General features: G+C 48.2%; 1 protein-coding gene across 1 annotated transcript in view; it reads left to right on the top strand.

Annotated features, from left to right (window-relative positions):
- Positions 1 to 18,354, top strand: part of LOC148521390 (prostate stem cell antigen-like) — a 62,806-nt gene extending 44,452 nt beyond the window's left edge. Inside the window, exons 2-3 of the mRNA XM_088475233.1 lie at positions 12,386 to 12,490; positions 17,379 to 18,354. Of these exons, the coding sequence (XP_088331359.1) occupies positions 12,386 to 12,490; positions 17,379 to 17,626 (353 nt within the window). The 3' untranslated portion in view covers positions 17,627 to 18,354. The remainder of the gene's footprint in view (positions 1 to 12,385; positions 12,491 to 17,378) is intronic.
- The last annotated feature ends 343 nt before the right edge of the window (positions 18,355 to 18,697 follow it).

The following is an 18,697-nucleotide window of genomic DNA, read 5'->3' as shown; positions in this document are numbered from 1 at the left end:
ATGTAACCTCACACACACAAACTGCCCACATACTGTAACCTTACACACACACTGCCCACATACTGTAACCTTACACCTACTGCCCACATACTGTAACCTCACACACACTGCCCACATACTGTAACCTCACACACACACTGCCCACATACTGTAACATCACACACACACTGCCCATATACTGTAACCTTACACACACTGCCCACATACTGTAACCTTACACACACACTGCCCACATACTGTAAACTCACACACACTGCCCACATACTGTAACCTCACACACACACTGCCCACATACTGTAACCTCACACACACACACTGCCCACATACTGTAACCTCACACACACTACCCACATACTGTAACCTCACACACACTGCCCACATACTGTAACCTCACACACACACTGCCCACATACTGTAACCTCACAAACACACTGCCCATATACTGTAACCTCACACACACTGCCCACATACTGTAACCTCACACACACTTCCCACATACTGTAACCTCACACACACACTGCCCACACACTGTAACCTCACACACACACTGCCCACATACTGTAACCTCACACACACACACTGCCCACATACTGTAACCTCACACAAACTACCCACATACTGTAACCTCACACACACTGCCCACATACTGTAACCACACACACACACTGCCCACATACTGTAACCTCACACACACACACTGCCCATATACTGTAACCTCACACACACTGCCCACATACTGTAACCTCACACACACTTCCCACATACTGTAACCTCACACACACACTGCCCATACACTGTAACCTCACACACACACTGCCCACATACTTTAACCTCACACACATACTCCCCACATACTGTAACCTCACACACACACTGCCCACATACTGTAACCTCACACACACACTGTAACCTTACACACACTGCCCATATACTGTAACCTTACACACACTGCCCATATACTGTAACCTCACACACACTGCCCACATATTGTAACCTCACACACACACTGCCCATACACTGTAACCTTACACACACTGCCCACATACTGTAACCTCACACACACTGCCCACATACTGTAACCTCACACACACACACTACCCACATACTGCAACCTCACACACACACTGCCCACATACTGTAACCTCACACACACACTGCCCATATACTGTAACCTTACACACACTGCCCACATACTGTAACCTCACACACACACTGCCCATATACTGTAACCTTACACACACTGCCCACATACTGTAACCTCACACACACACTGCCCATATACTGTAACCTTACACACACTGCCCACATACTGTAACCTCACACACACACACTGCCCACATACTGTATCCTCACACACACACACTGCCCACACACTGTAACCTCACACACACACTGCCCACATACTGTAACCTCTCACACACTGCCCAAATACTGTAACCTCACACACACACACACTGCCCACATACTGTAACCTTACACACACTGCCCACATACTGTAACCTCTCACACACTGCCCACATACTGTAACCTCACACACACACACACTGCCCACATACTGTAACCTTGCACACACACTGCCCACATACTGTAACCTTACACACACACACTATCCACATACTGTAACCTCACACACACACTGCCCACATACTGTAACCTCACACACACAAACAGTGCCCACATACTGTAACCTTGCACACACACTGCCCACATACTGTAACCTTACACACACACACACTACCCACATACTGTAACCTCACACACACACTGCCCACATACTGTAACCTCACGCACACACCCTCCCCACATACTGTAACCTCACAGACACACACTGCCCACATACTGTAACCTCACACACACTGCCCACACACTGTAACCTCACACACACACTGCCCACACACTGTAACCTCACACACACACTGCCCACATACTGTAACCTTACACACACAATGCTCACATATTATAAACTTACACTCACACTACCCACACACTGTTACATTACACACACACTACCCACACACTGTAACCTTATACACACACTACCCACACACTGTTACATTACACACACACTACCCACACACTGTAACCTTACACACATACTGCCCACATACTGTAACCTCACACACACTGCCCACATACTGTAACCTCTCACACACACACTGCCCACATACTGTAACCTCACACACACACTGCCCACGCACTGTAACCTCACACACACACTGCTCACACACTGTAACCTCACACACACACTGCCCACACACTGTAACCTCACACACACACTGCCCACACACTGTAACCATACACACACACTGCCCACATACTGTAACCTTACACACACACTGCTCACATGCTGTAACCTCACACACACACTGCCCACACACTGTAACCTTACACACACACTGCCCACACACTGTAACCTCACACACACACACTGCCCACATACTGTAACCTCACAGACACACACTGCCCACATACTGTAACCTCACACACACACATTGCCCACATACTGTAACCTCACACACACACACACTGATCACATACTGTAACCTTACACACACTGCCCACATACCGTAACCTTACACACACACAGCCCACATAACCACACACACACTGTCCACATACTGTAACGTTACACACACTGCCCACATACTGTAACCTCACACACATACACTGCCCACATACTGTAACCTCACACACACACTGCCCACACACTGTAACCTCACACACACACTGCCCACACACTGTAACCATACACACACACTGCCCACATACTGTAACCTTACACACACACTGCTCACATACTGTAACCTCACACACACACTACCCACACACTGTAACCTCACACACACACTACCCACACACTGTAACCTCACACACTGCCCACACACTGTAACCTTACACACACACTGCCCACACACTGTAACCTCACACACACACACTGCCCACATACTGTAACCTCACAGACACACACTGCCCACATACTGTAACCTCACACACACACACTGCCCACATACTGTAACCTCACACACACTGCCCACATACTGTAACCTTACACACACACATCCCACATAACCACACACACACACACTGCCCACATACTGTAACCTTACACACACTGCCCACATACTGTAACCTCACACACATACACTGCCCACATACTGTAACCTCACACACACACACACTGCCCACATACTGTAACCTCACACACACACACTGCCCACATACTGTAACCTCACACACACACTGCCAACATAACCTCATACACTCACACTGCCCACATACTGTAACCTCACACACACTACCCACATACTGTAACCTCACACACACACTGCCCACATACTATAACCTCACACACACACACTGCCCACATACTGTAACCTCACACACACACTGCCCACATACTGTAACCTGACACACACACTGGCCACATACTGTAACCTTACACACACACTACCCACATACTGTAACCTCACACACACACTACCCACATACTGTAACCTTACACACACACTACCCACATACTGTAACCTTACACACACACTGCCCACACACTGTAACCTCACACACACACTGCCCACACACTGTAACCTCACACACACACACTGCCCACATACTGTAACCTTACACACACACTGCCCACATACTGTAACCTCACACACACACACACATTGCCCACATACTGTAACCTTACACACACACTACGCACATACTGTAACCTCACACACACACACTGCCCACATACTGTAACCTCAGACACACACTGCCCACATACTGTAACCTCACACACACACACTGCAACCTCACACACACTGCGCACATACTGTAACCTTACACACACTGTCCACATACTGTAACCTCACACACACTGCCCACATAACCTTACACACATACACTGTCCACATACTTTAGCCTCACACACACACACTGCAACCTCACACACACTGCGCACATACTGTAACCTCACACACACTTCCCACATACTGTATCCTCACACACACACTGCCCACACACTGTAACCTCACACACACACTGCCCACATACTTTAACCTCACACACATACTACCCACATACTTTAACCTCACAAACACACTGCCCACATACTGTAACCTCACACACACACTGTAACCTTACACACACTGCCCATATACTGTAACCTTACACACACTGCCCATATACTGTAACCTCACACACACTGCCCACATATTGTAACCTCACACACACACTGCCCACATACTGTAACCTCACACACACACACTACCCACATACTGCAACCTCACACACACACTGCCCACATACTGTAACCTCACACACACACTGCCCATATACTGTAACCTTACACACACTGCCCACATACTGTAACCTCACACACACACACTGCCCACATACTGTAACCTCACACACACACACACTGCCCACACACTGTAACCTCACACACACACTGCCCACACACTGTAACCTCACACACACACTGCCCACATACTGTAACCTCTCACACACTGCCCAAATACTGTAACCTCACACACACACACACTGCCCACATACTGTAACCTTACACACACTGCCCACATACTGTAACCTCTCACACACTGCCCACATACTGTAACCTCACACACACAAACAGTGCCCACATACTGTAACCTTGCACACACACTGCCCACATACTGTAACCTTACACACACACACACTACCCACATACTGTAACCTCACACACACACTGCCCACATACTGTAACCTCACGCACACACCCTCCCCACATACTGTAACCTCACAGACACACACTGCCCACATACTGTAACCTCACACACACTGCCCACACACTGTAACCTCACACACACACTGCCCACACACTGTAACCTCACACACACACTGCCCACATACTGTAACCTTACACACACACTGCTCACATATTATAAACTTACACTCACACTACCCACACACTGTTACATTACACACACACTACCCACACACTGTTACATTACACACACACTACCCACACACTGTAACCTTACACACATACTGCCCACATACTGTAACCTCACACACACTGCCCACATACTGTAACCTCTCACACACACACTGCCCACGCACTGTAACCTCACACACACACTGCTCACACACTGTAACCTCACACACACACTGCCCACACACTGTAACCTCACACACACACTGCCCACACACTGTAACCATACACACACACTGCCCACATACTGTAACCTTACACACACACTGCTCACATGCTGTAACCTCACACACACACTGCCCACACACTGTAACCTTACACACACACTGCCCACACACTGTAACCTCACACACACACACTGCCCACATACTGTAACCTCACAGACACACACTGCCCACATACTGTAACCTCACACACACACATTGCCCACATACTGTAACCTCACACACACACACACTGCCCACATACTGTAACCTTACACACACTGCCCACATACCGTAACCTTACACACACACAGCCCACATAACCACACACACACTGCCCACATACTGTAACGTTACACACACTGCCCACATACTGTAACCTCACACACATACACTGCCCACATACTGTAACCTCACACACACACTGCCCACACACTGTAACCTCACACACACACTGCCCACACACTGTAACCATACACACACACTGCCCACATACTGTAACCTTACACACACACTGCTCACATACTGTAACCTCACACACACACTACCCACACACTGTAGCCTCACACACACACTACCCACACACTGTAACCTCACACACTGCCCACACACTGTAACCTTACACACACACTGCCCACACACTGTAACCTCACACACACACACTGCCCACATACTGTAACCTCACAGACACACACTGCCCACATACTGTAACCTCACACACACACACTGCCCACATACTGTAACCTCACACACACACACTGCCCACATACTGTAACCTTACACACACTGCCCACATACTGTAACCTTACACACACACATCCCACATAACCACACACACACACACACTGCCCACATACTGTAACCTTACGCACACTGCCCACATACTGTAACCTCACACACATACACTGCCCACATACTGTAACCTCACACACACACACACTGCCCACATACTGTAACCTCACACACACACACTGCCCACATACTGTAACCTCACACACACACTGCCAACATAACCTCATACACTCACACTGCCCACATACTGTAACCTCACACACACTACCCACATACTGTAACCTCACACACACACTGCCCACATACTATAACCTCACACACACACACTGCCCACATACTGTAACCTCACACACACACTGCCCACATACTGTAACCTGACACACACACTGGCCACATACTGTAACCTTACACACACACTACCCACATACTGTAACCTCACACACACACTACCCACATACTGTAACCTTACACACACACTACCCACATACTGTAACCTTACACACACACTGCCCACACACTGTAACCTCACACACACACTGCCCACACACTGTAACCTCACACACACACACACTGCCCACATACTGTAACCTTACACACACACTGCCCACATACTGTAACCTCACACACACACACACATTGCCCACATACTGTAACCTTACACACACACTACGCACATACTGTAACCTCACACACACACACTGCCCACATACTGTAACCTCAGACACACACTGCCCACATACTGTAACCTCACACACACACACTGCAACCTCACACACACTGCGCACATACTGTAACCTTACACACACTGTCCACATACTGTAACCTCACACACACTGCCCACATAACCTTACACACATACACTGCCCACATACTGTAACCTCACACACACACACTGCAACCTCACACACACTGCGCACATACTGTAACCTCACACACACTTCCCACATACTGTATCCTCACACACACACTGCCCACACACTGTAACCTCACACACACACTGCCCACATACTTTAACCTCACACACATACTACCCACATACTTTAACCTCACAAACACACTGCCCACATACTGTAACCTCACACACACACTGTAACCTTACACACACTGCCCATATACTGTAACCTTACACACACTGCCCATATACTGTAACCTCACACACACTGCCCACATATTGTAACCTCACACACACACTGCCCACATACTGTAACCTCACACACACACACTACCCACATACTGCAACCTCACACACACACTGCCCACATACTGTAACCTCACACACACACTGCCCATATACTGTAACCTTACACACACTGCCCACATACTGTAACCTCACACACACACACTGCCCACATACTGTAACCTCACACACACACACACTGCCCACACACTGTAACCTCACACACACACTGCCCACACACTGTAACCTCACACACACACTGCCCACATACTGTAACCTCTCACACACTGCCCAAATACTGTAACCTCACACACACACACACTGCCCACATACTGTAACCTTACACACACTGCCCACATACTGTAACCTGTCACACACTGCCCACATACTGTAACCTCACACACACACACACTGCCCACATACTGTAACCTTGCACACACACTGCCCACATACTGTAACCTTACACACACACACACTATCCACATACTGTAACCTCACACACACACTGCCCACATACTGTAACCTCACACACACACACAGTGCCCACATACTGTAACCTTGCACACACACTGCCCACATACTGTAACCTTACACACACACACACACACACACTACCCACATACTGTAACCTCACACACACACTGCCCACATACTGTAACCTCACGCACACACCCTGCCCACATACTGTAACCTCACAGACACACACTGCCCACATACTGTAACCTCACACACACACTGCCCACACACTGTAACCTCACACACACACTGCCCACACACTGTAACCTCACACACACACTGCCCACATACTGTAACCTTACACACACACTGCTCACATACTATAACCTTACACACACACTACCCACACACTGTTACATTACACACACACTACCCACACACTGTAACCTTATACACACACTACCCACACACTGTAACCTTACACACATACTGCCCACATACTGTAACCTCACACACACTGCCCACATACTGTAACCTCTCACACACACACTGCCCACATACTGTAACCTCACACACACACTGCCCACACACTGTAACCTCACACACACACTGCTTACACACTGTAACCTCACACACACACTGCCCACACACTGTAACCTCACACACACACTGCCCACACACTGTAACCTCACACACACACTGCCCACACACTGTAACCATACACACACACTGCCCACATACTGTAACCTTACACACACACTGCTCACATGCTGTAACCTCACACACACACTACCCACACACTGTAACCTCACACACACACTGCCCACACACTGTAACCTTACACACACACTGCCCACACACTGTAACCTCACACACACACACTGCCCACATACTGTAACCTCACAGACACACACTGCCCACATACTGTAACCTCACACACACACATTGCCCACATACTGTAACCTTACACACACACTGTTCACATGCTGTAACCTCACACACATACTACCCACACACTGTAACCTCACACACACACTGCCCACACACTGTAACCTTACACACACACTGCCCACACACTGTAACCTCACACACACACACTGCCCACATACTGTAACCTCACAGACACACACTGCCCACATACTGTAACCTCACACACACACATTGCCCACATACTGTAACCTCACACACACACACACTGCCCACATACTGTAACCTTACACACACTGCCCACATACTGTAACCTTACACACACACAGCCCAAATAACCACACACACACTGCCCACATACTGTAACCTTACACACACTGCCCACATACTGTAACCTCACACACATACACTGCCCACATACTGTAACCTCACACACACACTGCCCACACACTGTAACCTCACACACACACTGCCCAAACACTGTAACCATACACACACACTGCCCACACACTGTAACCTCACACACTGCCCACACACTGTAACCTCACACACACACACACACTGCCCACATACTGTAACCTCACAGACACACACTGCCCACATACTGTAACCTCACACACACACACACTGCCCACATACTGTAACCTCACACACACACACTGCCCACATACTGTAACCTTACACACACTTCCCACATACTGTAACCTCACACACATACACTGCCCACATACTGTAACCTCACACACACTGCCCACATACTGTAACCTCACACACACACACTGCCCACATACTGTAACCTCACACACACACTGCCAACATAACCTCATACACTCACACTGCCCACATACTGTAACCTCACACACACTACCCACATACTGTAACCTCACACACACACTGCCCACATACTCTAACCTCACACACACACACTGCCCACATACTGTAACCTCACACACACACTGCCCACATAATGTAACCTGACACACACACTGCCCACATACTGTAACCTCACACACACACTACCCACATACTGTAACCTCACACACACACTACCCACATACTGTAACCTTACACACACACTACCCACATACTGTAACCTTACACACACACTGCCCACACACTGTAACCTCACACACACACTGCCCACACACTGTAACCTCACACACACACACACACACTGCCCACATACTGTAACCTTACACACACACTGCCCACATACTGTAACCTCACACACACACACACATTGCCCACATACTGTAACCTTACACACACACTACGCACATACTGTAACCTCACACACACACACTGCCCACATACTGTAACCTCAGACACACACTGCCCACATACTGTAACCTCACACACACACACTGCAACCTCACACACACTGCCCACATACTGTAACCTTACACACACTGCCCACATACTGTAACCTCACACACACACACTGCCCACATACTGTAACCTCACACACACTGCCCACATAACCTTACACACATACACTGCCCACATACTGTAACCTTACACACACACTACCCACATACTGTAACCTCACACACACACTGCCCACACACTGTAACCTCACACACACACTACCCACATACTGTAACCTCACACACACACTGCCCACATACTGTAACCTCACACACACTGTAACCTCACACACACTGCCCACATACTGTAACCTCACACACACACTGCCCACATACTGTAACCTCACACACACACACTGCCCACATACTGTAACCTTACACACACACTGGCCACATACTGTAACCACACACACACTGTAACCTTACACACACACTACCCACATACTGTAACCTCACACACACACACTGCCCACATACTGTAACCTCACACACACACACTGCCCACATACTGTCACCTCACACACACTGCCCACATACTGTAACCTTACACACACACACTGCCCACATACTGTAACCTCACACACACACTGCCCACATACTGTAACCTCACACACACACTGCCCACATACTGTAACCTTACACACACTGCCCACATACTGTAACCTCACACACACACACTGCCCACATACTGTAACCTCACACACATACACTGCCCACACACTGTAACCTTACACACACACTGTAATGTTACACACACACTACCCACATACTGTAACCTCACACACACACACACTGCCCACATACTGTAACCTTACACACACTGCCCACATACTGTAACCTCACACACACACACTGCCCACATACTGTAACCTCACACACACACTGCCCACATACTGTAACCTCACACACACACAGACACACACTGCCCACATACTGGAACCTCACACACACACTGCCAACATAACCTCATACACTCACACTGCCCACATACTGTAACCTCACACACACTGCCCACATACTATAACCTCACACACACTGCCCACATACTGTAACCTCACACACACACTGCCCACATACTGTAACCTCTCACACACACTGCCCACACACTGTAACCTCACACACACACTACCCACATACTGTAACTTTACACACACACTACCCACATACTGTAACCTTACACACACTGCCCACATACTGTAACCTCAGACACACACTGGCCACATACTGTAACCTCGCACACACACACTGCATCCTCACACACACTGCCCACATACTGTAACCTTACACACACTGCCCACATACTGTAACCTCACACACACACACACTGCCCACATACTGTAACCTCACACACACTGCCCACATAACCTTACACACATACACTGCCCACATACTGTAACCTCACACACACACTGCCTACATACTGTAACCTCACACACACACTGCCCACATACTGTAACCTCACACACACACTGCCCACATACTGTAACCTTACACACACACTACCCACATACTGTAACGTCACACACACACTGCCCACACACTGTAACCTCACACAGACACTGCCCACATACTGTAAACTTACACACACACTGCCCACATACTGTAACCTCACACACACACTGCCCACATACTGTAACCTCACACACACACTGCCCACATACTGTAACCTCACACACACACTGCCCACATACTGTAACCTTACACACACACTGCCCACATACTGTAACCTCACACACACACTGCCCACATACTGTAACCTCACACACACTGCCCACATACTGTAACCTCTCACACACTCTGCCCACATACTGTAACCTCACACACACACACACACACTGCCCACACACTGTAACCTTACACACACTGACCACATACTGTAACCTTACACACACTCTGCCCACATACTGTAACCTTACACACACACACTGCCCACATACTGTAACCTCACACACACACTGCCCACACACTGTAACCTCACACACACTGCCCACATACTGTAATCTCACACACACACTGCCCACATACTGTAACCTCACACACACACTACCCACATACTGTAACCTCACACACACTGTAACCTCACACACACTGCCCACATACTGTAACCTCACACACACTGCCCACATACTGTAACCTCACACACACACTGCCCACATACTGTAACCTCACACACACACTGCCCACACACTGTAACCTCACACACACACACTGCCCACATACTGTAATCTCACACACACACTGCCCACATACTGTAACTTCACACACACACTGCCCACATACTGTAACCTCACACACAGGAAGTGGGCAGAATGCGGGAGAAATGCCTACTATTCCGCGGTTGCGGGGGTTACATGTATGCATTTGGATAATGCAGCTACAACTCCAAAAACGCCCGTTTTGGCTGCATTTTATCCTTAGTACATCGCACCCTTCGTCTACTCTGTAAACACATTATATAAAGTGGGAGCGATGCTGCCTATTAATGACTGTGTTCTTGGCATTACAGGATATTCCTACCAGTGTTATACCTGTACCATGGCTTTAAGTGATGCCTCCTGTAAGGAGGTGTCTAACTGCTCCGGATCCACACCATACTGCGGCACAGCGGTCGGTGAGTACAGTGAATCACTCTGTCTAGGTTCTAGAAGCCTGAGGTAAAATGCGAGTGATCCTATTAGCACTGTTTTATATTCCAACACGAGCAAGTACTGTAAGTGAGGTATAACGAAGAAAATCTCTCTGGCCATACACCAGACCAACTTTCCTCCAACCATCCAACTATGTGGTTGGTTGGAATGAAAATCCGGAAATGCATGGGAGCAAATGACAATCAGCAATTTGCTCCCAGACACCAGAAGAAAACAAAGAAATGGTCATTCAGGTTGGTTAAATCTGTTTGAGTTAAAAAAACTTGTCTGAACCAGTGGTGTAAGTGGGAATTTTGCAGTAGGGGTATGGAAAATATAAGGTTGTACCTATGTGCGCGTCTTCGTCAAGCGGTGGGGAAAGGGGCTGGCCATTTAAAAGGGGCGTGTCCTTAAGGCGTGTGCCTTTCTCAGTGTAGTGTACCACACCATAGTACCCCTTATACACATTATGCCACATAGTAGTGGTGCCCCCTATGCAATGCCCACAGTAGTAGTGTCCTCTATACAATGTACACAGTAGTAGTGCCCTCTATACAATACCCATAGTGGTAGTGCCCCCTATGTAATGCCCACAATAGTGGTGCCCCCTATGCAATGCCCACAGTAGTAGTGTCCTCTATACAATGTATACAGTAGTAGTGCCCTCTATACAATACCCATAGTAGTAGTGCCCCCTATGCAATGCCCACAGTAGTAGTGTCCTCTATACAATGTACACAGTAGTAGTGCCCTCTATACAATACCCATAGTAGTGCCCCCTATGCAATGCCCACAGTACTAGTGTCATCTATACAATGCCCACAGTAGTAGTGCCCTCTATACAACACCCACAGTAGTAGTGCCCCTATGCAATACCCACAGTAGTGCCCTCTATACATTCCACAGTTGTAGTGCCCTCTATACAATGCCCACAGTAGTGCCCTCTATACATTTCACAGTAGTAGTGTCCTCTATACAATACCCACAGTAATAGTGCTCTCTATACATTTCACAGTAGTGCCCTCTATACATTGCCCATAGTAGTAGTGCCCTCTATACAATGCCCACAGTAGTAGTAGTGCCCTCTATACATTGCCCATAGTAGTAGTGCCCTCTATATATTGCCCACAGTAGTTGTGCCCACTATAGTACTAGTGCTCTATATGAAGAATCAAGCCACAGATTTGCCACCACCCCCCCCCCCACACACACACTCCCCTTATTAAAAATACACACACGTTACAAAATGAAAAATAATGCCACAAATATCCCCTCATTAAACATCTGCCTTCCCTTTTTATTAAAATGTATGGTTCAAGTCTATTCTCCCTCTTTCCCTCATTGCAAATAGTATAATAGACCTCAGATCTATGAGGCGACCCACCCATGGAACCTGCTGTACTTACCCTGCCTGCAATCTCTTGTTGTCTAGTCCTGCAGCCTTCTGAATTCTGATTGGTGGATAGCTCCAGCCATCCACCAATCAGTGTGGGGAGACATCCCACCACTGTGATTGGTGGATGGTACTAGAGCCATCCACCAATCAGCATTCTGCCAGACACGGTCGGACGCTGTGGCTGCCGGACGGCTTCAGTGGCCCCCTATCTTTAAAATGGGAGCGGGCAGGGGGAAGATGTCATCCTGCCCCCCCCGCCCTACCCGGTCACTCTTAGCAGAGGGGGAATCTGCTCATGGGGGACGGGCACACTGACGAGCGGGCGGCACTAGGGGTTTGGGTAGTCCTAGGGATTGTGTGTCCTCCAGTGACACTGAGCGGTGTTAGTCAGTGGAGCGGGTGCCGGGCGGAGGCATGTACTGTAGCTTTCTCTCTCAGCGCTGCGGCTGTAGCCACGCCTCCGCCATTGAACTGTTCCTTTCAAGCTAGTTAAAAAAAAAAGTAGTGCTTGCTTGAAGTGCCGGTATGCTATACCGTTACATACCGGCTCACTTCGAACACTGGTCTGAACAACAGCTTTCCTCCGTTTTCTGTTGTTTGGGAGCAAATTGCTGATTGTCAATTGCTCCCGGGCATTACCGGATTTCATTCCAACAAACTAGTTAAATGGATGGAGAAAAGTTGGTCTGGTGTATGGCCAGCTTTAGTGTATGTCCAGACAGTAGCTTTAGTTCTCTTATTAAAAGTAGCAATCCGGTGAACAAAAAAGAGGCATGTGTTTTTTTTTTTTCCATTTTCCATAAATCGCTGTGGCAGGCTATAAGATAAGAAGCCTCTTAGTAATTTCCTTTTCTCCTTGGTTTGTTACTTATGACTGCTATTAATGCAGATCCTCCAACATAACCCCTCCCATCAGGTGCACAATGCTCTGCTCCTGGGCTTCCCAGGTGACTGCAGCCACCTGTGATGAAGCTCCAGTCTCATCAATTCACTATCTCAGAGGTTGCCAAATGCGGTCCTCAAGGCTCCCCAACAGTTCAGGTTTTAGAGATATCCATGGTTGAGCTCAGGTGGCTTAATTAGTACCTCAGTCAATTTTATCTAACCACCTGTGCTCAACCATGGATATCTCTAAAACCTGAACTGTTGGGGAGCCTTGAGGACCATGTTTGGCAACCTCTGCACTAGCTTATCACAGGTGGGATGCCCAGGAGCAGAGCATTGTGCACCTGATGGGAGGGGTCATGTTGAAGGGTCTGTTAATGGTTGATAATTCCGCAAAGTTTCCACAGTGGTATGTGCATACCTCCCAACATGAACCTCTCCAGTAGGGACACTGGGGGTCATTCAGACCCGGTCGTTAGCGCCAATGCGCTCGGACCGGGTCGATGGCCCCCCACAGAGCATGCGCACGCCGGCGCCGGCGTGCGCATGCTTGAGACCCGCTACGACCAACAGCGCCGGTCGTAGCGGGTCTCGATCCAAAGGGGGCGAGCTGTCGATGTTGATTGACAGCTCGCCCCATTTGGAAGGCGGACCAGGGGGGTGGCAGCCCAAACGGAGGCGTTCCTATGGGAACGCCTGCCGTTTGGGGGAGACCCCACTGACATCACTAGTGATGTCAGTGGAGAGCTTCCGGCTCAGACAGAGCCAGAAGCTCTCCAGGGCTTACGACAAGGGAGACCCTACCCTAGGGTCTCGTCGTAAGCCCTGATGGTCGCGATGGTCTCTGACCATCGCGACCATCACCGGAGCGGTCGTTAGAGCTGTGGGTGTTAACCCACAGCCTAACGACCGCAACAGAGGCGGGCGGTCAGGATGCAAGTGGCCGCCCAGTTTCTGAGCGACCGCTTGCATCCTCCAACCGCCTCTGAATGAGGCCCACAATGCTCTGTTCCTGGATTTCCCTGGTAATTTAGGATTGCTATCACCTGTGTTGAACTAGTTAATTGATAAGAAAGGTGTTTCGCCACAAGTGATGGCAATCATACATTACCAGGGAAGTCCAGGAGCAGAGCATTGTGTCCCTCCTGGAGAGGGTCACGTTGGGAGGTATGTATGTGACAGTTACAAAGCAGGTGATTTATTCGGGAAGGATGTGGAAACCTGCTCTGAGCTCTGTGTGCACTGTGACATCCTTCCCCCTCCTTCTCCCCCCTGCAATCACATGACGAGTGTAGGGTTTCAGGGCTTGCGGGGCACATGGGTCCCTGAGTCCAGGGGGGACCCGCACCTCACACCGTGCAACCATATTATACTTACCTCTCCGGAGTCCCACATCGGCGCATTCGCTGTAAAAACAGCTGGAAAATGGCCACCTGTCATTGTGCGCATGCGCAGTACAGGGTAAATGGCTGCCACGCCCATTTTCCCGGTGACCTGTGCATGCGCTATAGACTGTGGACACACTCTAGTGCGCTGCCGGACAGAGAGAAGGGGGCCCGTGACGGAGACTGCATATATGCCCCCTCCTCACTAGAAACGCCCCTGGTGCTACGCTTATTTTCCCTACAGAAAGGTGAGAAAAGGAGGATTATCAGATGTTTAAAGTACCCAACTTGCTATTTAAAAAAATAAAAAAACCTATGTGGGGTCGCTGCTTTAAAAATGCCATTAATGTTTTTTTTTTCTCTTCATTTTCAGGCGTATAAAAAAAAAAAAATGTTGACAGATAATCCTGAGCATTGTTTTAACCCTTAAGGTGCATACACACGTAACGATTTTTGGAACGATTTGTCGAAAACTACGTCGTTATCGTTCAAAAAAATTGTTCAGTTTATGAGTTATAACGATGAACGATAATCACGAATGCGCGCTCCCGTTTGTAGTTATCGTTCATCGTCCATTTCAGACTGTCCAACATGACGATTTTCATTAAGGGAAGGAACAGTGGGGGTCATTCAGACCCGCTCGAGAGCGCAGGACGCTCGCAAGCGGGTCGATGGTGCCGAATTGCAGGGTCTCGTTGCAAGCCCGATGGTTGCGATGGTCTTGACCATCGCGACCATCATCATGGACGCTCGCTATAGCTGTGGGTGGTAACCTACAGCTATGCGAGCGTCCATGAGGCCGCTCCTAGTTGAGGGAGGAGGGCCCTGATTCAGAGCGAGCGTCCGGCTCTGAATCAGGCCCATTATTCATTCATTGTTCAAAGAAATCGTTCACTTTTTCAAGGGAAAAACTGACAGAAAATCTGACAGAAAATCGTTGGTTACAAAACAGTTCCGTGTGTATTTTATGCACCTTTATACTACAAGTTTGAGTAACCGCTACAGATACTGTTTGCAAAAAAATATGTTTCAGGACTTTTTTTTTTTTATTATACAGTATTCTTTTTCTTTTTTTAGCATAGAATTAATTCTGAGTTTGTACAGATTTCAGGGCTCAGTGTTTGTGAATAGGCAGAAAGCTCCATGTTACAGGAATTATATATTTGTACAGTGCTGGGGATCTCACCTTATACTTCTCTTCCACAGTGAACGGTTTTGTCTTTACATTAATCAACAAGTTCTGCTCTGCATCCTGTGCCTCGTCCTCCCTGAACCTCACCTACGTGTCGGCCACAGAGAGCTGCTGCGCCTCTGACCTGTGTAACGATGAGAGCTTTGTCACCGCAAACAACAACATTGATTTGAATTTCGGCAACGGTGCTGGTAGCCTGAGCGGAGGCGCGTTCCTGCTCTTCACCGTGACCTGTTTCCTGGGTGTTGTGTTTGCAATATAATAGGACCCATTAGCAATGTAAAAAGTATGTGCTGCCTGCAGCAGAGGCGGCCATATTGTGTGCCATTCCGGACTTATGAGAACGAAGCCTGTCCACTCACTAGGAACCAGCGACATCACGGTTCCTTGACCTGTCTCCCACACACCTCGCGCCTCAGTGATGGCACTTGTTCCAGGCGATTTAATAGGCTACACCCTAATAAATATTAAAACTGAAAGGCATTATAGATTTAAGTGGTCCCCTCACCTACACACAGTAGAGGCAGCCATTTTGTGTGCTGAACCAATAAACTATATATTCTCTAGTGACATCCCCGAGGCATTTACTGTGTCACTATTTCCTAGTAAATTTACTGTACAAGCTGAATTCCAGAAGGTGTTTTAAGAATCGAGGGGTCTGATATAGATGACCGGTGCACTTTGCTGTGCCAATTGGGCTCGGAGTCTATAGACCGTTACCACGCAGAACCCTGTAGCTCCTCTTGCTGTCTCTCTGCTAATTTGTCTACTGAGTGAATTTTACTTTCTAATGTCTCTATAGCTCTGCAGAACATTGCACTGTTCCAACTTCGTCATGGTAGAAACCTACTGATATACTCTGCAGAGAATCCCAAACTTAGGGATTACAATATTTACCATTAATTGAATATTTTATGGATATTAGTGTTTCCCGTCGGGTTATATCACTGGAATTTGTAAGCAGAAATTATTTTACTTGCATTTACTGAACTTGCATCATTATTTATGGCAAAGCTTGGGAGGTTCCACAAATAAAAAATATATATTACACAAAAAATGATATCACAAGAAACACCTCAGCGCTAATGAGCCAGTGATTCAAATATCAGTGCAGCAGTGTAAAACCCCTTTTACACCTAAATTCCGGGTCTGACCCGGAGTTGGAACAAAGTTCCTATCCGGATCAGACCCAGAATTTTGCCGGCGCTGACTCGGGATATTCCCGAGTCAGCGCCGCTCACACCGCAGTCGGGTCTGCATAGACCCGGCTTTTGCGGAGTGAAATTGGCGCTTGGAGATAACGTCATCTCCAAGCGCCACTGAAGCCGGGCCA

The sequence above is a fragment of the Taudactylus pleione genome, unplaced genomic scaffold (genome assembly GCF_031769625.1).
Source record: "Taudactylus pleione unplaced genomic scaffold, aTauple2 ptg000168l, whole genome shotgun sequence".
Taxonomy (NCBI): Eukaryota; Metazoa; Chordata; class Amphibia; order Anura; family Myobatrachidae; genus Taudactylus; species Taudactylus pleione.
Note: the sequence above shows the minus strand (reverse complement) of the source record. Positions and strands in the feature narration are given on the sequence as shown.